The 23,269-nt window shown below is 47.9% G+C and overlaps 3 protein-coding genes across 4 annotated transcripts; 1 reads left to right on the forward strand and 2 right to left on the reverse strand.

Moving 5' to 3' along the window:
• Positions 1–1,531: 1,531 nt before the first annotated feature.
• Positions 1,532–6,787, forward strand: LOC133905878 (uncharacterized). Of its 2 annotated transcripts, none has more exons than XM_062347664.1 (11): positions 1,532–1,691; positions 2,137–2,289; positions 2,365–2,621; positions 2,716–2,783; positions 2,912–3,051; positions 3,197–3,288; positions 3,417–3,587; positions 4,154–5,316; positions 5,400–5,511; positions 6,097–6,177; positions 6,464–6,787. In XM_062347664.1, exons 1-11 carry the CDS (start codon positions 1,649–1,651, stop codon positions 6,542–6,544), a joined length of 2,361 nt encoding a protein of 786 aa, XP_062203648.1. In that variant the 5' UTR covers positions 1,532–1,648; the 3' UTR covers positions 6,545–6,787. The 2 variants fall into 2 exon arrangements, with proteins under 2 accessions (XP_062203648.1, XP_062203647.1); XM_062347663.1 differs by having other exon boundaries at positions 6,101–6,177.
• On the reverse strand, positions 6,764–9,463 carry LOC133905879 (pentatricopeptide repeat-containing protein At3g09650, chloroplastic-like). The gene has a single exon (XM_062347665.1). The coding sequence runs from the start codon at positions 9,273–9,275 to the stop codon at positions 7,026–7,028; it is 2,250 nt and encodes a 749-aa protein (XP_062203649.1). The 5' UTR covers positions 9,276–9,463; the 3' UTR covers positions 6,764–7,025.
• Positions 9,464–22,234: 12,771 nt separating this feature from the next.
• Positions 22,235–23,269, reverse strand: LOC133905664 (dof zinc finger protein 3-like). Its single transcript, XM_062347429.1, has one exon. The coding sequence runs from the start codon at positions 23,267–23,269 to the stop codon at positions 22,235–22,237; it is 1,035 nt and encodes a 344-aa protein (XP_062203413.1).

A 23,269-nucleotide genomic window follows, 5' to 3' on the forward strand; every position in this document is an offset into this window, starting at 1 on the left:
AAATCCTAGCAATTTGGATCCCAAAACCACCTTTCCAAACAGGCCCTTAACAGGGGATCAAACAATATTGCATGAATAATATGCTGGTACTGCATATTACAGTACTAAGCATGGATGGCAGGCCGTGGGTGACCCGTGGGCACCTGAATGGCTACATCTCTTAGCTCGTCAGCCCATCAGGCGTCAGTGGTCAGCCTAACCTAGTGGCCACTCGCCTATTCGCCAAATGCTAACCTAGACCTAAATGGCCACTCGCCCATTCGCCACCGCTGCCCCCGCCGCTCACAGCTCAGTGGCTCATGCAACTCACCTCTCGCCAGTCGCCACTCACCTCACCACCTCGACACCTCGATGCTTTGTAGCCGACGAGCGGCCACGCATGGGTACACCACGGCGAGACGAGATGAGCCTCGTCAGCAAGAGGCCGTGGGGAGACCATGACACGTCCATCCGCAACACCCACGCCGGCGACTGACGAGACACAACAAAAGAGCATGGCCGCCATGGTGACGAGCTCGAAACCTGCTACTGCCGTCGCTCCCGAGATTGGCCTCATTGTTCACGGCTCCACGCATCCCCTTCAGCCTTGTCGTCCCGTCCACGGCGGTGAGGTTGAGGCCGCCAGCTCTGGTGAGGGTGAAGGCGAGGATCGGCATCCAGCTGAAGAAGATCAAGCTCGTCGTCCGAAGCGTCAAGGTGCGCACCTGCCGAACTGTGCAGAGGCATCTAAGGAACCTAAGGAGGCTCATCGTGCATGGAGGACACAAATCAATGGAGTCTGCAGGGTCTCCTTTAGCTAGTTACTCACCGATAAATCTGTATCTTATGTTTCAAAAGTAAATCATGAGTATTTTTCTACATATTGTGTGTTCTTGCTCCTCTGACAGTGAGAAACCAAGTGGAGAAGTGTCTTCGTTTGCATGTGATGAGATATTGACAATAGTTCATATGTCTTGAACTTAGTTAGTATGTGTTTGTGGATATTTATTTTTATTCATGTCTAACTCGAGTTGGCGGTGTTTAGAATTGATGAATTCTTCTCTGTACGTAGAAAAATTACACACACCGGAAGTTCCGGTGTGAACATCTGATGTTTCGATGTTCACCGGAAGCTCCAGTGTGGGCAGTGTGTACTCGCCGGACTATTTCTTACAGAGAGCAATTTTTCAGGCGAAATTGGAGATCAATGCACCGGAAGGTCCGGTGAATGTGGTGGCTATATCGGAGGGTATCACCGAAGTATTTTCAGTGCTGAAGCAGAAATAAAAGCAAACACTGGATGGTCCGGTGATGGACTTTGTGAGCGTCGGAGTATTTTCTGCAGAGAGAAGATTTTTGGCGCCAAGTTTGATTATGTACGCCGGATAGTCCGGTGCTGTAATTATGAACACCAGAGAATGCACCAAACCTTTGTTCGCTAATTGGTTTCTAATTGGTTTTTTCTAATTGGTTTGAAAGTACTTTCTAAACTAATTTAAAAGTTTTTGAACTTCTCTAACTTGATTCGCTAAAATAAAAGAAAATAATTTAACCCAAATCTCTGTATCCTCGCGAGTGAAGATCTAGCTGTGCCGGGCTTACGGTTCCATCACCTCATCGCCTCGCCGCCTCTGGGATTCCAAATCCCAACCGAGTCTGAGATCCGCGCATGGCATCGCCGCGCCACATCCCCGCCGCCGCCGCCGGATCCGGTGAATCTCTCTCTCTCTCTTCTCTCTCTCTCTCTCTCCGCCCCCACGCTCCTCATTTGCTATCTAGGGTTTTCCTGCTCCAGCCGTCCTTGTTCTTGCAATTTATTTCGCGCTTAAAATCTTCCGGTCTAGTGACTTGTGGCCTCTGGTTTACTCAATGGGATTAACAAGATGCCTGGGGCTTGGGCGCTGCAGCAGTGGCCAATGCAATCCAAACCAATGGGCCGAGGAGACCTAGGTTGTGTGTGTGCTTCCCCGCCACCCTGCCACTGTTAGTGCAAATAACAAGGTTGCGCTTAGTTTTAGTTGCCAATAACTAGGGTTTGCTCCCCTGGTAGGTTAAAAGTTCGGTTGAAATGGCAGTGCCCACTTTACACTATCCAGCCATGAATTCAGGGATATCAATTCTAATCTTAAACATATTCGTCGTCGCTCATCAACACAGGCAACAAAGAGAATATCTCCGAAGATGGAGACACTTTCTTGGATTGCCCAACCTTGCGGAAAGAGGGGTCTGCCTCTACAAGGAGGAAGAAGCCTGCAGGTTTCAACTTGAGGAAAAGCATTGCCTGGAACCCTGCTTTCTTCACTGAAGAAGGTACATTCATTCTTTGCCAACTCTACGCTGCGGTTTGGACTGGATCTGGCTGAACAACATGGCTGAACTTTGTAGGTGTTTTGGATAATTCAGAGCTTTCTGTGCTTACTGGCTCCCAACTGATGTCAAATGGGAGCCCTAGCTCAGGGGTCAGTGCTATAACGTCCCCATTGTGTCGGTCTGGGAGATATGCTAATACATATGTACTGAAGGAAGTCGCAGAGAACTCACATGGAAAATTGCCTGCAAAACATTGCAGCACAGAAAACCAGGGAAGGAAATTGTTCTCTTCAGTGAAAACACCTCAGAAGGATGAACGGAAAGAATCTTCAGTCAGTTCATTACTCAATACATTCTTTATGTTTTATGGCCATAGTACTAAGAATCATCCAGCAACATTGCTATTTGCTGACCAATCAATTGCAGGGAACACAAAACAGTGGTTCTGTAAGAAGCACCCAGAAGTGCATACCACGAGTAACAGCAGGATCTATATATCCTTATGAAGTTTTAGGCAGGCCTTATTATTTTTTTGTTGTTGGGCTGACTTCTCGGTCCATACTGTTGTTACAAGTTTAAGTCTTCATAACTACAGATGTTGTTAGTCTTAACTTAGTTATACACAGAAGAAAGTACCAAACACAAGTTCTACAGCTCAGATGTCAAGAATTCCCAAGAAGTCTCAACCTTCTCTTCCTATGGCCCCAAGAAGTACCTCATCTCTGGCAACTGTTTCAAAATCAAACAAAAAGTTAGCCCCTGGTAAGAAACTGAGTTTCCTGCAAACTCAGGCGTTTTCTTTCACTCAAACTTGCAGGCTCCTAGCCACAAATTCCATTTATCTAACTTACCTTTGGCACTCATGTGTTATTACTAGCTGTGTGACTCAATATAATGCTATTTTCAGTTAAAGCCGAGCATGTTCATAGAGTACCTGGACTCCCGCCTAAATCAAAGACCAGATCTATATCTTCTGGACCTCCCGTGGAGAAGGATGTGGTGAGTGCTAGCATTATATATTCAATTTGTTAAATAATATGGTTTGTATCCCCATTTGAAAAATCTGCCCTGCTTCCTTTGTTCAGTAATCGACAATGTTCCTTAACAAACTTTGTATAATTTTGCAGGTGCCTGCTGTTACTGCCATATGTGAAGAAGCCAAAGGTTCTGTGAAATGCCAAATTTTTTCACCACATCCACAAAGTAGCCCCTCTAGTTCCTTTGGTGGCACTGCATCAACTTTTGCTAAGCCATCAGCACTTCGAATGCCTTCACCTTCAGTTGGGTTTTTCACACAGGTAGTCTGTTACATTCTTCCATACCAAGTTACCTGTGATGATTTACTTCTACGTTTTTGGAACAAACGTCTTGTTTATTGTGGTATAGAGTACTGGTGTCGTTTCCTATTTTCTCTGCAGTATGAAAATAAGGTGATTTCTTGACAGCTATTGTGATTTATAAATAAATATTAAGTTCTTGCTAGCATTTAATCAAGATTTAGAAACTAGTTCGCTGCAAATGAATGGGAATATATGGTGCCTGATGCATGTGAAAGATTTAGTCACTAAATGTTACAGAGTAATATATAAATTGTATATGTAGCATGATCTATGATATGAAAGTTGTTTGAAGAGAAGGGATGCCCATCCTATAAACACTGCCTCTAATTTTATTTCACTGTAGGCAGAATTAAATATGTCTGTTATTTGTTACGAAAATCTGTTTGTTATTCTTGGAGTAATTTAGCTTCCAAATGTCAAATTCTTAACTTTTGCAATCTGTTAGTACTTACTCGTCATTTGTTTTTTATTTTCTTGAGAGGGCTCTTTTGTCAAAACAGCCATTGTTTGACTGACCGTTTCAGGAAAATGCTCATGTGTCACTGTCACATAGTGATGCTGCTAAAAGAAATGTGGGGAGGTGCTTTGCAAGAAATACTTCATCAGTTGTGAAACCTCCCAGATATAAGCAGCCTGAGGATCTAAAAAGCAGTCTCCGTCTAACAAAGCCGTTGTCAACCAATTGCCATGCTGCTTCCAATCTTCTTGTGCTGCCTGTAACTAGAGAGAGTAACCCCAACACCTTGGTGGGTCAGGAAAAGGAATCCTTGTCAAAAGCTACTATTACATACTCCACAAAATATCAAAATGCAAATAATCAAGAAAGGCCAGGGGTTGATTGCTTGTTGACTGGAAGTGGAGCTACTACACAGCCATTGAGTTCAGAAAAGAATGATGGTGCCAGAAATAGCGTGCCAACTGTGTACAATGACGCATCACATGTAGAAGGAAGGGACGTTATCAAAGAGATTGAACATATTGAGAATTCCTACTCTCTTAGAGTTATTTGTTCCTCAACCATTCAACCTGTTGAGGATTACTGCTCTCTTAAAGCCCCATGCTCCTCAACCAAACCTATTGTGGCGAGTAAATTGTCACTCTCTTGCATTTCTTCTCAAGGATTCACCTCCAATGATCTCGATTGTCAAAGCAAGTCAGACAGTGGTTCCAGTGCAGTGATTGACTTGGAAACTTCTTTTGTTGGAGAAACAGCACTTGCTGTTTCTTTGTCCGAAGGCGACAGTTGCGCTCCATGTGTTGATTTATTGCAAGATTTTGGTTCCTGCGATTACCAGAATACTGTATGTTCTAATTTAATGGAACCAGTGGAATCTACGATATGTGTAGATCAGTTGCCACATTGTGATAGCTCAAGCGATGAAATGCCAGCTTTAGCTGACAGTAATTCAGATATGAACAATTCTTTGTGTAATGATGCTAACCGTGCTTCATCAGAAGAACAAAATACTGATGATGGAATGGAGCTTGAAACAAATAATCCATCAGCTGTAAAGGATACTCCGTTGTTACATGTGGAGTGTGATCATAACCACAATTATAGGAGCACCGAGTGTTCTATGAATCCAGAAGAGGAAAGAGGGCATGTTTTATTAGTTGAACCAAATATGGAAGACAACATGGTGCTTGACACAAACAAGTCAGTCCTAGAGGGTGCATCACATATAGAGTAAGTCTGCATCAAATATTTGACTGCATACAGTTAATTGACTTACAAGTGTATTGATAGTGTTTTATTCTCATCTTTTACAGAAAGAATAAGGCACCAGACAGATCACAAACAAATACTATTTTTAAAGATCATCTGAAAAACTTGGTACCATTTACAGAAGAATGGCTTGCCGTCATGGAGGCTCGTGGGCAGGTCAGTTTGACATCAGTGACTTTTCAGACTTCACATTTAGATAAGTAAACAGTCGAAGTCGATATGGTTTTCTGTCATTTGTACGAAACAAAAGAAAACCTAAAAGTACATACTACTGTGTACAGCTCTAGTCTACTGTGCCCCCACTTTATTTTATAAGTGGCTACCGCATTAATTTCCATAATATCCTTTAGTACAGGCCCACAATTCAGCTTTACAATTTCTAGTCTTCGCTTTGTATATTTGGGTGCATGTTGCTTGTTCCATGCTTTTTATGCTCAGACACTAATCCATTCTCCTTGTACTAGCAAATTTAGGCTGCTGCATTGCCATATTTCCTGGGGTATGTTGCATATATAGTTACTGTACAACACCAGGGCAATCAGCAACAATATTTAGAAAAAAGTAACTGGATGGATAATCTGTAAGAATATTATAATCTAGTGCACCAATCACTGTGTTCCTTCTATTTTGCCCAAACAGCTGAGAATGGAATATAACTAGTAACCTTCTGCAACTTGCAAGTTCCATTTCTGAAATTTAGATTCTGAGCACTACACCTGAGTGTTAATATATTTTTGTCAGGAAGTTCTTGAACAGAAGACTGGCACTGTGCAAAATTCTCCTCCTGACAAAACTGCTCCAGAACCCAGTCCTTGGTCACCGGTATGCTCTTTTGTAACTGCAAATTTGAGATATAGTTTCTCAAAACATGTAATGGAGCAGTACTTTATTGTTCAGTAAGCCAAGCTGTTTTGCTTGCAATAAATTTACCAGCTAAATATTTCATTCTTCAATTAGACAATTTGGATTCGCCAGACACTGATTCGATTTGCATAGATCAGCAGATGCGGTTGGCCCTACCAAGATTGAAAGTAGCTTAACTGATGAACATGCAGACCTTACGGCTCGTCCAATATATAATGCAACAGCGTTTCATTTCTTCCTGCAGGTTAAACGGAAAGCGCAAGATGTTGGTCCATTTGACTGTACCAAGTACTCCAAAAGTGTCCGAACATCTGGCACCCCTTAAACTGCATCTCTTGGTCTTCACTTCCTCTTGTGCATAAGGTCAGAGACTCAGAGCTGAACGCGGAGCCTTATCTGCCACGGATCCTCATTTTATCCTGACTAACTGCGTTGTAGTTCAATAGCCTTGTTGACCTGCATTTGTTGCCTCCCATTCTCCTCCTTTTGATTGTAAAGTACAGTTCAGATCACGCCCCAACCAAACACTTGGTAAACAACGCAATAAAGAAAGCTCTTTTCTATTTTCTCTTGGCTCATCATTAGTCTGATCTCACATGTAGAAGGAATATCTGAATTCCACTTTTTTCTGCTGAGGTTTACACTAAGTTGTCGTTCCTCGTACAAAGGTCTAATGGATGGCACGTTTGTAGACATGCCATCGTGCACTTCTAAAGCAGCATAATATATACCCTTTTGCGAGTTTGGATTTGTCAAAAATTTCAATTTCATGCAACGCCGACAGCAGAATTATATTAATTTTGTGCTCAGCTGGGGCCGTCGTAGTCATCATCTTGGACGAGGGGCTCGATCCGCCACTCGCTGCCGTAGTAGGAGTTGGGCAGGCCGAGCCAGAACTTGAAGGCCTCCGCCGCGCGCTTGCGCTCCCGGCGGCGGTCCTGGCGCGCCTGCGAGGCGTGCTTGCTGGTGAACATCCTCGAGTGCATCTCGATGTACATCTTCTTGTACTTGGTCTTGTTGGGCGCGATGCCCTTCTCCTCCATGCACGCCACGATCTCCAGCGCCTTCTTGAAGAAGGCCGCCCGCACGCACACGTCCGCCAGCGCCTCCAGCAGCTCCTCGTCGGCCACCAACCCCACCGCCTCCTTCACCTCGTTCCACAGCACCAGCGCCTCCCCCGGCTTCCGCGCCACGGCAATGCCCTTCGCCAGGCTGCCGTACGTCGCCACGTCCGGCTGCACCCCGCGCTCCTTCATGCTCTCCACCACCTGCTTCGCCGTCTCCAGCAGCCCCAGCCGGCAGTACCCTTCCACCAGCATGTTCCAGGCCGCCCTGTCCACCCTCACCCTCGGGTCCCTCTCCATCTCCTCGAACACCTTGTGCGCCACCTTCGGCTGCCCCGACGTCGCGAACGCCTTCATCAGCGTCGTGTAGCTCACCGTGGACGGCGCGATGCCTCGCGACCTCATCTCGTTGAAGAAGGCCAGCGCGCCCGCGCTGTCGTCCGTGAGCACGCACCCGTCCATCAGGGTGTTGTACGTCACCACGTCGGGCTGGATGCCGGCGTCCGTGGTCATCTCCTCGAAGAGCTCCCTGGCCTCGGTGATCTGCAGCTGCTGGCAGTAGCCCCTGAGCAGGACGTTGTAGGTGACCCGGTTGGCGGGAACTCCAGCCGCGGCCATCTCGTCCAGCACGGCGCACGCGCGCTCCATGTCACCCGCGGTGACCAGCGTCGATATCACCGTCGTGTACGTCACATGGTCCGGCTGGCTTGCTGGCATCGTCTCACCCTCTCGCCGCATCGCCCGCAGCATGGCCACGACGTCGTCGACACGGCCGGCGTTCATGTATCCCTTCATCAGCGTGGTGTACACCCTGGCGTTGGGCGGATAAGCCCTGGGCAGCAGCGGTACCTCTTCCTCTTCCTCTTGCTCTTGGGTGCTGCTCTGCTCTTCCGGCTTTATGACAAGAATGTCGTCAAGCAGAGCAGCGGCACTGTCTCTCTGCTCGACGTCAGTCACACCCTCGGCTTCCGCGGTCACAGCTCTGAGGAGCAAGCAGATGTCTTTGCGCTCTTCCCGCATCGCCTGCACGATCCTCTCCGCCGTGGGGATGTCACCGAAGCCGACGAAGGCGGCGACGATGGAGTGGAAGGTGGTGGCACAGGGGGTGAGGCCGGAGGACAGGATGCGCTCGAGTACCCGCGCGACAAGGTCCTTGCGGCCGGCGCGCGCGCACATCTTGATGAGGACGTTGTAGGTGAGGGCGTCGGGGGCGGCGTTCCATTCCTGGTGCATCTCGTGGAACAGCTGGCGGAAGCGGTGGCAGTCGCCTGCGTCGGCGCAGGCGCTGAGCGCGGCGTTGAAGGCGGTCGTGTCGGGGAGGGAGGATGGGGAGAGAAAGTCGCGGGGCGCGCGGCGGAGGTGGTGGAGGACGGCGTCGAAGAGGCGGAGCGCCTTGGTAGGTGGCGTGAGGCGGGCGACGGCGGCGGTGTAGGCGCGGCGGTCAGGGAGGAGGCCTTGGCGGAGCATGTAGAGGAGGAGGGAGTGGGCGAGGCGGGCGTTGTGGGAGCGGGCGGCGGCTGCGGCAGCGAGGGAGAGGGAGTTGGCGTCGAGGAGGGAGAGGTCGCCACGGGTGCGGAGGTGGTTGAGGAGGCGGGCAGTGCGGGAGAACGAATTGGGATTGTTGGAACTGAAGGAGAGCTGGGCGAGGAGGCGGGAGGCGGTGGTGGGGGAGGAAGGGAGGACATTGGGGTGGGAGGAGAAGAGGCGGAAGGCGGCGTCGGTGTCGTGGGCGCGGAGGAGCGCGAGGAGTTCGGCGTCATCGGGGGAGGCAGCATCTTGTTTGTGGTCGTGGTCAGGTGGGTGGGTGGGTGGTGGGGTGGAAATGGGGGAAAGGGCGGCGGGCGGGTGGAGCTTCTGCTTCTGGTGGTGGGTGCGGGATGAGGAGGAGGATGGGGAAGAAGAAGACCACAAGGAGGTGCTGCAGTTGGTGGCGGCAGCGGGGAAGGAGGAAGGGTGTGGTTGGGGTTGAAGGTGGAATGAGCAGCGTAGCATCGTAGCTAATAATAATGGTAGTGGCTGTATGATTTGGTTTGGGAAGGAGGAGGGCCTCTTCCTCTCCTCCGGAGGAAGACGAAGCAGCAGCAGCAGCTGGAGGAAGAGGAAGAAGCAGAGGCAGGCAGCGAGTGGAGAGGATGACGATGATGTGTATTGACGTCCGCCCGTGCACAGTCAGTGTCCATCGTGGCACATTTTACACCAACAGACCAAAGCCGCAATGGGCCTCTTATTTTTTTCTCTCTCCCTCTCTCGCTTGAGTTGAGACGGAAACGAGGTGGACCGAGCCGTCGTTCTATTCTTCCTCCACAAGCTATGGAGTAGTTATTAACACAAAAAAAAAATTGATAATGTGAGGCTCTCACCGTACCACTCCCCGGCGAACCAGCCGCCGGCAGCCACGAAGACATCCACGTGGAGTGAATCGACGGAGCTGTCTGCAGGACCGTCCAGACAGGTCTCGCTCCTCCAAGGGTGGGATCCAGAGGTCAGCCCTTAGCCGTCTCCGACAGCGGGTCTGAGCGAGGGAAACACTGTGCAGATACTTACTCCACCCACTCACACTCCTCTTCGCCAGCAGCTTATTCTCTTCTCGTTCTCTCCTCCCTCCTCGCTTTCTTCGCCCCTGTCTCCTTCTCCAGCCCCTTTTCCTCCTAAACCTAAATCAGACTGGGACCTCAAACTTGTGCATCTCTGGCAGCGCAGTACCAAGGCTGGGGTTTGCGAGAAAGTGGTGGTCCGCAACCTTGGTTTGAGACCCAACAACACCAGATCTCCTGCCGTTCCCCTCATTGGTTCGGAGCGGAGATTCGAGTGGTCGACGTTGGGAGGAGACTCCAGATCCTTTGCCCAGGTTGTTAGATCTCCTCCTCGGGTGGGCAAAATCATGGCCGGGTGCGAGCGGTTTGCCCCCCCCCCCCGCCACGGGGCTTTCGGTACTGACCGTTCTGGTCGGGGTTTTGGTCGTTTTGACACCCGCTGCGGATTTGAAAGAGGCAGAGCTGGAAGATTCAACGGTCGCCCCAGAGCGACCAAGATCAATGGGGTCAATGGGACAAAGGACAAAGGAGAACCATCCATGGAGAAACGCAAACTTGACAAGGAGCAGGCCGCGGAGCCCCACATCCAGCATGGGGAGAGTCCGAAAGGCAAAGAACTCGCGCTTGATGAGCATGAAGCTAAGGGAGGCACACCGAAAGAAGGGGATGAGGCCAAGGCCATCCAGGGAGATCACCATAATGTTGGGGATGATTTAAGAACCCATGATTTTCCTCTGCGAAACCCTTGGAACACATTACTCCCTTATGTGGATCTGCTGTTCTAGGCTTGGGATTTTATTTGATCACTGCTAGATCTAGTGCCAAGAAGGCCCGTGACATGGCTAGCTGTGCCATGCTCACCGTGAAAGAGGGGGCGGTCACTGCCAGACAAGTTGAAGCAGAGTTTAGGATTTTGGCTGAACACAGCTCTACTTGGAGATGGTATGCTAAGAAAGTGAATGAAAACCAATTTCAATTGAGATTCCCAACTATAAAGAAGGTGGAAGAGCTGCCACACTTCTTAGAAATGAGAATGAGAATCGTTCCAACAGCTATAATAAAAGTGAGTCAATGGAATTCCACTACTGGGTCAAAGGGACCCCTTGAAGTTGCTTGGTTCAGAATCAAAGGTATACCCATTGACCAAACAGATGAATATGTTGTTTGCTATGTTGCATCCCTAGTTGGCATGGCAATGGAGGTGGACAAGGAAAACCTTGGAAAGTTTGATTATGTCAGGACCAAAATTGCCTGCAAAGCTGTGAATAAAGTGCCAGCTGTTGTTGAAGGGGTGCTACATTTTCACCTGTACGACTTCCTCTTCCAAAGAGAAGTCCCCTAGGAAGGTGCTACCAATGCTGCTGAAAATAAATGGGTCAGAGTTAACAAAGACCAGGATGACCATCCTTCTCCCAAAAAACCCAAGCCCTCTGGTCAGTGTGACCAAACCAATAAGAATGAGACCTCCACTCAGTTGGGGGGGGGGGGAGGGGTTGCCAATGCACCTGTGAAGAAATCTATGGCTGATGCTTAGAAGGCATTCACCACCATGTGCTCATCTCCCACTCCTAGGGATGATATTGGCAAAGGAAAACATGTGGATGCTGGTAAAGGTAAAAGTGTAGAATCATCCACTAGTGAGGAGGATGAAAGTCAACCCTAAAATGGAAAGTGAGGAAAACAGAAAGCTTAGGTCAGTTCAATTACCTGCAACTGGGATCACTGTGATCAATGAGTATGGGTCCAACTGGACCAAATCCAAGTTTGATTCCTTAGCAGTCTTTGAAGCAAAAGTGGCCATTACCAGTAACAGAAAGGAAAGAGAGACAGGCACATGTTTCAATGAGGATATCTCCACTGAAACCAAGGAGATGTTGGAGCCCTCTGTGCCCAACAACGACAGCCCTATGCCAGATAAAGAAGCTATGACATCATTGAGCTCCGAGGAAGATACTGAAGGTTCTGCCCTGAAAAACCTGCCTCTCAGCCAGGAGGAGATGGTTACTCAGGGGCACACCAAGGCTGACAAGCAAGATCAGGAGGAGGCAAATATCAGGCAAAGTGAAAGAGTCCAGAAGCATCAGACCAATAGCATGGAGATTGCTGAGAAAGCCACTCTCATGACTGAAAAAAGAAATCTTGAAGGTACATCCCTAACTGATAGCAATTCCTTTGCAGTTCTCAATAACTTAGATTTGGTGACTAAATCTTTGGGGATGGGAATTAAGATCCCTGTTAAAGACATGAAATTTTTTGATGTGCTTTAGGATTTGGAGGTGGCAAGAGATAATCTGAAGGCCAGGAATGAAATTGGGAACCATGAAAGTGATCAATTCTATATCTATGTTAAGATTTGCAAACTATAATTCTAGGAATGTAAATTGCTCAAAGTAAATAAGCTTAAGTAGCAAACCACAAAGGAGACATCAAATTTTTTATCGTGGTCTCAGAGACTTGCCGGTCTCCCCTAATCCACGTTGAGGCGGGTTCAAACCTTTAACCGCTCCTCTTTCAAGTATGCAATTCTCAACACGAGAAGAGGCTTACCATGAGCAACTTGATCTTAAGCCAGATTAATTCAATGAACCACCCACTACCTCGATTCCTCTAGATTTGCACTTTACCACTCTGGTAAGGCGAGCACAAAGCCTCTCACAATCACACCAGGCCTTCTCACAAGCTTCTTTGAGAAGATCAATGGATTATAACGCCACCGCACCGTCTAGGTGTTGGCAAACATCAAGAGTAACAAGCCAAGACAAACTCGATTCTCACTATGTGCCTAAAGCTCAATCACTAATGCACTTGATTCTTGCCTCATAACCCTCTCTATGCACAACACATACACAAATATGTGTGAAGGACTTCATTTTGCTCAAGGATGCTCAATGGGGGCAGGAGAGTCCCTCCAAGCCACTGGACATGAGGTATATATAGGCCACAACCCAAAATGTAGCCGTTGCCCAAGTTTGGCTTCTTTGCGCATCTGGCGGTTAGGTCGCAGTACAAATGGTGGTTAGACCGCCACTAGACCAACAATTCTAGAACTAGCTGTTACAGCTTTTTCAGGCCTCTGACGTCAGATCGGCCACCTTGACGATCAGACCGTGAGCCTCGAACAAACTACCAAAACTCTCTGTTCCCTGGCGGTCAGACCGGCCACCATGGCGGTCAGACCGTCACCCGTTTCAGAGAGATGAAAGTTCTCTGCAAGATCCGATGGTCAGACCGGCCATCTTAGCAGTCAGATCACCACCCTAGTGGTCAGACCGGAGTTCTTGGCGGTCAGACCACCACTCACTGACTATCACACCTGACACTAAGAGAAACACGATAACTTTCTAACCTGATGTCTATTTTAGGTGATCTTGGACTCTACAGAAAGCTTATTTAGATGGGTACACATCCTAACTGATTTCTTAATCTCAAATAACTGATTGCTTGATCTCAAATATATTGTATCAAACCTAAAATATAGTCTAAAGATCCTTTACAATGAAAACTGCATGAACCTTAATCTTTTGCAAAACAAATTTGCAACCTAAAGGTTCCATACGACCAAGGGTTAAAACATTTACTATGACAACTTGCAAAACACTTTTGCAAACTTTGTGACATGCCACATAGAGTAGGAACATGGACTTGAGCTATTTGCAAAACCCATTTGCAAACTATAGGATCCTACCAAAGAGAGTATGCACACGCAAGATTGAGTTTATCAACACATGGTAAAAAACTCAAGCAATTGTCTAGATACCTCTTAATAGTACGGCATTTATCCTACAGTCAATTCTCTTCTCAAATCTCCATTGGCCAGTAAAAGAAAATGGTCTACATTTTATACCTTTGCCTTGAGCCAGCCATCCCATTGGACTTGACGAACACATCATCCGAGTCCCGATGTTTCTTCTAAGCTTGTAATAAACTTTTCACTTGAGCTTGATGATGATGTTCATCCTCTCTTTCTATCTCGATCCTCTCTTGATCTTCTGGAAGTTTGATGAAATTCACTTGATTGCTTCCCATACACCAAGCATAGAAGACTTTTCTTTTCGTATCATCTTCATCCGGTTCACCACCGAGGTATGAACCGCAAGCATCAAATATTTAAGTTATCCACTAAGCTTGTCTTGATCTTGTTTTTCCAACTCGGCACATTGAATATCTCAATTCAATATTTTCCTTCATATGGAACCTAACCCCAACTTACTTTCAAGCATATAATACATGAGTTAGTCTATAAACTCAATGACAATTTCATATTTTAGTTATTTGATCTCCATAAGCAACTTTGGTCTTCATGCTTATTGTCAATATTCTTAAAGACTATCCTCAAACTCCGATGTCTCTTCCCCTCTAGCTTCTTCTTAATCACATGAGCATCACTTAGAGCTCAATGAACTCGATGCATATCTTTTGATCTTATAGTATTTCTCAATGAATCCATACTTTATCACTTAGACATCTCCTATGGAACACCTACTAACAATTCTTAACACAATTGTTAGTATATAGGTATTTTCATTAATTACCAAAACCACACTTAGAGGCTAGATGCACCTTCAGGCGCAACAACGGCTGGGTGGAGCAGCACAGGCGCAGCGACAACGGCCGGACAGGGCGCAGTGATGGCGGGCGTCCAAGACACAACAACAGCGGGTAGGCATGGCGTGCAGGATGCGGCCACGGCGTGCGCGATGAGGGTGGTCGGTGGCGCGTGCGCAACGGCGTCGGATGAGCCGTCGACATGTGGCGACGTGGGTGTGGCCATGTGCATGGCTGCTCGTGCACTGGGCTGTGTGGATGTGGGCTGTAGGCTGGGCCACTTGCGTTTCGGGGCCCGCGGGGGCAAACATAGCCCCGACTCTGAACCTGATTTGGGTTGGGCCCCTAACCCGATGGCCCTGCGGGGCTATTTTTCCACCCGAATTCGCCCTCGTGAGGTTTGAAACCCACAGAGACCCGACTGATGGGGAAACTGCCATCCCTAGTGGCAGAATGGAACGTACACCACCAAAGCGTGTAATATCTGAACCATAAGTTGCCACTTTATTGGTTACCTTACAAACACCAAAGCTGCATGGTAACTTGCGCTTGATCGCCATAGACACTACCTGGCTCGCAAGAAAAAGAAGCAGCGCAAGTCACTGCCACTAAAACCTTGTATTGTGCAGTGCTGTAGGTGGGCCAACCATCTCACCAAAATGCACACGTAGCTGCTAGTTAAATTCACCAATTAAGTTCCATGCAAGTGATTGTAAAACAAGAGGATTCCAATCTGGTAATAATCAGAAATGGCATTGCCGCCGTTAATACCAACCAACTAGGGCTCTCGGCCTGTGTATATTCTGGATCAAGCTAGGAGCAGGAACATGATGGAACCAACTGCAATATTACGCCAATTGTGGATACGATTACGCCCTTCAGCTTCATATCCTCCCTTACGAAGAAGATGAAACAGCATAAACCGGCCGGAGAGATCATGGTAGGCCTTACAATGCATACATACTTGGTCAAATTAGGGAACGAATTGACCATGCTGTATGAAATATTGCCTTAAGCCTTTGCTTATACTTGCTCTCGGATCATAAAAGTTGCTTACTTGGTAACCACACATAAAATCAGGAAATTTGGCATGATTAGTTTTTGGCAACCAACCACGAATCCCATCGGATCTTATCTTTGAGCGGTTTCAAGGATGGCTAAGTGTTGTAATCCCCCAAGAGAATACTACTCCTATATATATATTTGGTGATAGAGCGGAAATAAATCTTAGCTAATCTGAACGGTTGGATTGAAAGTATGTAATAGATGTCCCATGTCAATTGATGGGTATAGTAAAGGTGCTAAAAAGAAGTAAAAAATATATTTATTCTCAATTGACCCCCTCTCTCTACTTCCCATCTCAAATCCCTCTTTTGCCATTGCCGCCACTCCTCTCACTCCCCTCCACCCATCTCCGCCTGCTTTTCTCCCATCCCATCCTCCCTTTCTCGTTGCCATCGCCAATTCTCCCAACCTTCTCCCCACTCTTTCCGCCAGCACATCTCCTCTTATCCCATCCACCCTATCTCACCGACCGTCGTCTCTCCTTCATGCCACTCATCCCTCTCTCATCTCTACCCGCCTCTCATCCATCTCTTGTTGCACCTCTTCTCCCTTTCTCGGCACTAGCTAGCTCCTCTTCTCTAGTTCCATTCCTCCCTAAGACAATTTCGATAGGAAATCACAAAGGCAAGGGAAATTAACCAATAGGGATTGTCTAGATAACAATCAGATGATTCTATAGCCAATAGTTCATCTCCTTGTCCCCTTTGCTACTTGAGAGGTGCCTAGATTCGATCGAGAAAACCAACCTCCACGCCGCTGAGTTGCTCTAGCACCACTACCTCCTGCACTTCACCTACCCCTTGTGTTGCGTCACCTTCATTGCCGGCCTTCCTCCGCCGCCCCCGCCCTACGCGCAACACCTTCGCCCTTTCTTGTTGCTTTCTTCCTTGCCTTCGGTGCCCATGTGCCACCCTCCTCCCCGTTTCTGAAGGCTCTTGCTCCTCACGATCTGTAGCCATCGGCCATCACCTCATTAACCTGGCAATGCTGGGTCATTGCTTTGCCTGCCCTGCCATTGACCTCGCCCACCACCCTCTTGATGTTTGCGGCGTCACCGCTGCCTCACCATGCCACCACCCACAACATTATTCCCTCTAAGATGGGGGACCATCCAACTCTGAATCCTAACCCTAAGCCTGAGCCCTAAAGCTCACCGAAAAAGACGACAACCTCGCCAGAGAAGAGGAAGAACTCATTGGAGAAGAAGGCTTTGCTGCCTGGATCAAAAATCTTCATGCATCGTACGCATGCAATTCGAAGGACCCCCAACCAAAAAAAAGTAAAATAAAATAAAATCATTCGGTAGGTATCTAGCAAATATGTACGGGTGCATGTATATTGAGAAATGTAAGATATTGGTGTCCAGCGTGCAGGATGTAACTCTAGCATTCCCAGTGTAAAAATAGCCCCTGGCCCCTATTCTTGTGCCACCTCCCCTCTATCTTGCTGCACGTTAGCACGATGGCAGCCTGTTTTGCTGTGCTCGGCACATGTATTCTTGTATAAGAACACACTGAGATGATCAATACATTTGTGTTGCATTTCAATCTCATACATGGTATTAGTTTCCTCTCGATCCTAGATCTCTTCTCTCAATTTCCGCTACCCCAACCTCCTCGGCCTCCAGCCCATCCTCCTTGGCTGGTTCCACCGCTCACACCTCAATCCCCTTTCTTCCTCAACCGGCTGCACCAATTCGATCCCATTGCTGCCACATCCATTCCACTCATTAACATTTGTGCTCATGTGCCGGTTGAGTTGGACTTCAACGAATACAACTACACTGCCTAGAGTACGTTCTTCAACAACGCATTCAGCAAGTTTGGGCTCCTCGCGACCATGTTGACAGCTCAGTTGATGCTCAGCAAAAGCTCGATGATGCAGAGTGGACGCAAGTCGAGTATTGCATTGTCTCCTGGCTTTACGTACACAACTGTGTCAAAGGAAATCCTTCACATCATCATCAAACCAAAGGACGCAACGTACTGTGCCTGGACGGCAATGGCCAGGCTCTTCCTCGACAACTGCATGCAGCGCATGGTCTACACCAAGCAAGAATTTCATTGTCTTTACCAGGGCGAAATGATGATCACGGAATACTGCAGCTAGCCATCTCAATTGGCTCGCTGACACCTTGCGTGATGTCGGCTCCCCAATCACCGATCAGGCCCTCGTCATCAACACTTTGTGTGGCATGAATGCCAAATTTAGTCACATGATTTGCACAATCACCACACATGCTCCTCCAACGTCATTCCTCCGTGCTTGTTCCTACCTTCTCCAAGAAGAAACTCGCATCGCTCATATAGAGAAGATGGAGGCTACGATGGCTCCGTTTGCAGTCGGATCCACCGCTGCTTCGCCTGATGATCCCGCTACTTCGGCAACACCAGCAACGCCGACATCCTAGGTTCCCGGGTACAACCCCTAGATTGGCATCGTGCAAGCATGACCCATACTGTGGATGTGTCTGGTGTACGTCCTTGTACCTCGTCCTGGTGTTCCCCATCTTCAGATGGCGTTGACAGCCGGGTATGTGCCAGACATCTCGATGCCTTCACCGACCACATAATCCTATGATCCAGCACTTCTCTCGACCCTCCATGGCATGCTAGCTGTTGCACCATACTCTGGTGCCGGTGATCGGTTCCTTGACACCGGAGCAACGATGCACATGGCACCCAACCCCGGTATTATCTCTTCCTACTCTCTCTGCTCCTCCTCATCTCGCATTATTGTCACCAATGGAGCTTCCTTTCCTGTCAAATACACTGGCCACTCCTAAATTCCTACTTCTGCTTCACCCTTACAACTCAACAACATTCTTATCTCTCCCTCCTTGATTAAGAATTTGGTCTCTGTGTGTACTCTTACAAAAAAGATAATTATGCTTGTAGGAATGAGATTGGCAACTATAGGAAGGTGAATAGACATCTCAACAAATTTCTTGCGAAGTCGATGGTCTTCTCCTATTTGGATTACCCAATGCACCTCAAAACTCAAGTGAAAGCAAAAAATAGAGAGAAATTTTAACAAGAGAAAATCGAGGCAATACGACTCCATGGATGATATATGAATCATAGGATCCATTTAAGATCAATCAATGTGTCTTAGCACTCGAAAGATCACAACTTGCACAGAAACAAGAAAAGATGAACACCGAGCAACGAAACTCTCCAAGTTGATTGTCCAGAGGCAAGGAAATTCAAAACCCCATCATACAAGCGTGTGTATGTGAATTTTATGCCTCTAGCAACAAGAAGAATGACCTCACAAGGTGCTGAAATTTCAGCCTAAAAACCAAAACGAAATCAAAATCGAAAACCGAAAAACTTGCAAACTTGCAAGGGAACCAATAGAGTGAAACTAGAAGGAGGGAAATTCAAGGATATGCAAAAACATAAACTTTATTACTCAAAGAGGTCAGCCTATTTTAGACGGATTACAAAAATTTATCTCTCAAAACTCTCACCTATTACATAGGCTAAATATTTATCTTTCTCTTCTTTAAAACCCTAACTCTAAGCTCTCAAATGGGTGGCACAAGAGGGGCTCAAGTGGCTGGTTCGAACTCTCTCATAGCCCTACTCCTCTATTTATAGGTCTAGAAAACTTGACCCCTAAGTTTTCTTATTTTTTCCCAAAATACCCCTCTCTTATAGTACACTCCTACCTACCATCAAGGGTATTTTGGTCTATTTTCTTCTCCATTCATCGAACGGCTATGGCGCCTTCATGACTTAGCTTTGCCTCGCCGCAAGCTTCGCGATGGTACCACGTACTCCTCCAATACTCTCACGGTTTTGAGGTCAAACTGTGAAACCGTTTGCACGCTTCTCAAAATGTGACTCGCCGCCTTGCTTACACCTTAAGCAAGTGCTTCGATGTTGACGCGTATACTCCGTCATGAGATCCTGACCGCCGGCAAGTCTCTCCCACTCCCGGTCCCTCAGGCCGCCTTATCACTTGCACCGGCATCCCCTTCGCTTGACTTTGTCAACACACCGTCTCTATCCGCCTTCCATGCTTTTCTTGACCTTCACGTGTTCAGCTAGAATCACCCTTGACTCTGCACGGCCTCCTTGATCGTTTGGCACCAAGCACTCCGCTTGGCCTCGATCATCATGCCATCGACCACCAAGTTGCATCAATCACCTGCACACCATGAGATAATCAAACACATATCTCCAACTCCAATTACAGTTAGTCCATAATTAATATGCTCAAATGAAATCCCAAATTAATTCAAATCGCAGTAAAGCTCATACAAAACCGAAGATCATCAAGCCAAATAAATATCAATGTCAATCACTCATCACAAGTAAACCAAGGTATATTTCAACTTGGTTTCTCAAGGATCTTCGCAGTTGGAAGGAACTGCTCTATAGTAACAACACAGGAGACCTTTACCTTTGCGCACCAACTCTGCTGATGGGCATGTCCAGAATTTCCATGCTTCAGCCATAGTGGATCTTTGCCACACTCGCCTCGGCCATCCTAGTCGTGATACTTTATCTAGCATTTTACGTTATTTTGATTACTATTGTAAATCTTCCAATAATCATACATGCCATGCTTGTTGTCTAGGTAAGCATGTACGCCTTCCTTTTCATTCCTCTAAGTATTGTCTCCCAATTTCCTTCTGACCTCTTGCATTGTGATGTTTGGACTTCTCCAGTTTTTAGCCATTTTGGGATGCAATATTATTTGGTAATTCTTGACGATTAATTGCATTTTACTTGGACTTTCCCTCTGAAAAGTAAATACGATGTTCTCTCAATGCTGATCGCCTTCCATGCTTATGTTAGAACTCAGTTCCAGCATCCCATTCACTATTTCCAAACCGACAATGGGAAGGAATTAGACAACATGACCTTCCACTCCTGCCTCTCTGCCCATGGTATTGTGTTGCGCCTCACCTGTCCATACACATATCAGCAAAATGGATGAGCTGAATGAGTCCTTTGCACCTGAATGACCGTTTCGCTAACTGCTTTTTCATGCCTCACTGCCACCCACATTATGGCCCGATGCTCTTGCAATGGCTACTTATCTCCTGAACCTATGGTCCTATCGGCCTGGTCAGAACACCACACCTCACCAGCTACTCCTCAGTCACCCACTGCACAACGAGTGCCTCCGCATTTTTGGACGCCTATGCTATCCCAACATGACGGCCACCGCTACTCATAAACTAGCAGCACGTTCCATTGCTTGCGTCTTTCTCGGTTATCCTTCTTACACCAAAGGTTACTGATGCTATGACCCAGTGCCACATCGTGTTCGGGAATAGAGCTTAGCTCGGTTGGCAAGTCATCAAGGGTGGTGCGAGCCGGCCGGGGATTGATCCTCGGCATCCATAAATAGGCCTCCCATAAAGGCCGGGCTTGGACCTTTATCTAAAAAAAAAGTGCCACATCATGTTCTGACCTCTCGTCATGAATACTTTGACAAAAGAATGTCTCCTTTCCAATAGGTCTTACAATCCGCTGGCGAACGCTCTGCTAATACCAGTTCATCTCGACTGATGGTCAATATCTTGCAAGTACCAGTTCATGCTCCTGTTCACCGCTCGCCTTGAGTCGTGCCGCAACGCCCTGTTTTCCATTCCCTTTGAGCCTACTGACACTGCAAGAATCCAGTTCTAGCACCATCCTATCCTATCAAAATAGTGGGCTTACGCCTTAGGCTAAGCCCGCGGCTACATCACCGGCACTAGCAAGCATCCTCTGCAATGGCTCTTACCTCACCATCGGCAGCATCCTCTTCACCACACGACACGGCTTCGCCCTTACCTGCGTTCCCTGCACCGACGGAACCTTCTGCGTTGACAACACCCCATGATCACATGTGGCAAAGCGGGCATTTCCATGCCGAACCCACGGTACGCCCACGTCGCCACAACTGCATGCGGCTGTACCCACATTGGTTCGTGCTACACTCTGTGGTCCCCGTTGGGTTACGACGACGCAGGAGGAGTCCCAGGTGCTGCAGTTGAATAGGACATGGGCACTTGTGCCCTGGCCTTGTGGCACGCATATCACCAGCATGAAATGGATTTTCTACAACAAAATGAAGTCAGATGGCACACTTGAGCGGCACAAGGCTCGATGAGTGGTCTGGGGATTTTCTCAACGCCCTGGCCTAGCCTCAACTTCGAATGGTCCTTCACCTGGCTGCTTCGCGACAATGGCCTATGCATCAACTTGCCATGAAGAATGCTTTCCTTCACGGCAAGCTCTTGGAACAAGTTTATTGCCAGCAACCAGCGGGCTTCATTGACAAGTGCCATCCTGACTACGTCTGTCTACTCTCGAAGTCCCTCTATGATCTTAAGCAAGCGCCCCGCACTTGGTATCAATGCTACTTCTCTCAACATCTGCAGCAACCAATTATATAGTATTCACGAATGATCTTATTTTTTTTTCTTAAGTATACTATGCATGGTTCTAGCTATAAGCAGGTTAAACCGCCTGCCTGATCCAAACTAAGTACACAGGAAAATCTATAGTCTAAGAAACAAGGAACAAATGAAGCAAAAAAAACTAATTAACAAAATAAGCGGAGGAATTAAAGAAATCCACTGGAAATTAAATTATCCAAATGAAACATCACCACAAACTCTGATGCATGCAAATGAACAAATTAAAATATGATGCACGATGACTTGCCATCATCACCAACAACTCCGATGCATCGATCCTCTAACTACACACTCCTCAATTGGTTGGGTTCCCCTTCCTACACCATTCTTGATTTCTTCCATGATGGATGAAGCATGATGATTGCACTTACACCAGAATTGAATCAGATGAGAGAGCCGCTATTGATGACACCTCCTGCTTGCCACGGATTATTTGCAGCAGCAGCACTCCCATTGCTGTTTTCGTTCCAGTAACAGTACTCCCTTGTGGATGAGCCGCTATTGTTGTTGGTATCCATCATCACATTGTTATTCGAACTGCCCTGCTGATGTGCACCATGATCACCAACCTGCAGCCCAGCTGATCCAGCTGCAACATCACCATTGTAATTCCCATGCTGTGCTGTCGTCGGCCACTGCCCTCCCTGTGTAGCAGCAGGTGCACCGCCACCGATTGCTGCTGCATGCCCACCCATCCCATGCTGATGCTGCATCACACCAAATCCAAATGACGGCGGCATCGGCATCGGCATCACCATCTCGTTGCCACCGCCAGTCGTAGGACCGTAGAAGCCGTTGCTGATCTGATGGATGCTGCTGGTGCCATCAAGAAACCCTCCCGTAAGTATGTCCATAAATGGCGTCGTCGTCCCAACACCGGGAGCCAGTGCCGGCGGCGGGCTGGACAAGGGCAAGGGTGCTAAGGGCAGGGAGAGGTGGTGGTCCCTGGGGAGCTCGAAGCCGGTCGACACAAACGTCGGGAGCACGTTGGGGAAGGCCGTCGTTGAGGGGGGTACCATGGGTTGTCCTGGCACCAGCGTGCTGTTGATCTTGGAGCTAGAGCTTGAGGAACCCGACGATGCCGAGGCGGATGAGGACGAGCCGGAGGAGCGCTTCTTCTTGCGGCACCCGCCGCCGACAGGGACGTTGCGGAGGGAGCCGCCTTGAGTCCAGTAGCGGCGGCAGGCCTTGCAGAAGTAGCGCGGCTGGGACATGCTGTAGTTGTTGTAGTAGCAGAACTTGGTGTTGGTGGAGTCGCACCGTGGGCATTTGAGGGCATGATCGTGTGCAGGCCGAGGCTTACGCTCCCCACCACCACCGCCGCCGCTCCCCGCCGCCGCCACCTGCTGCTGCCGTGTCTGCTTGCCATTGCCATTCCTCCCTTCCTCCGTCTGTGGGGATGCCACCGCAGCGCCCAT

Source organism: Phragmites australis, chromosome 23 (genome assembly GCF_958298935.1).
Source record: "Phragmites australis chromosome 23, lpPhrAust1.1, whole genome shotgun sequence".
NCBI lineage: Eukaryota > Viridiplantae > Streptophyta > Magnoliopsida > Poales > Poaceae > Phragmites > Phragmites australis.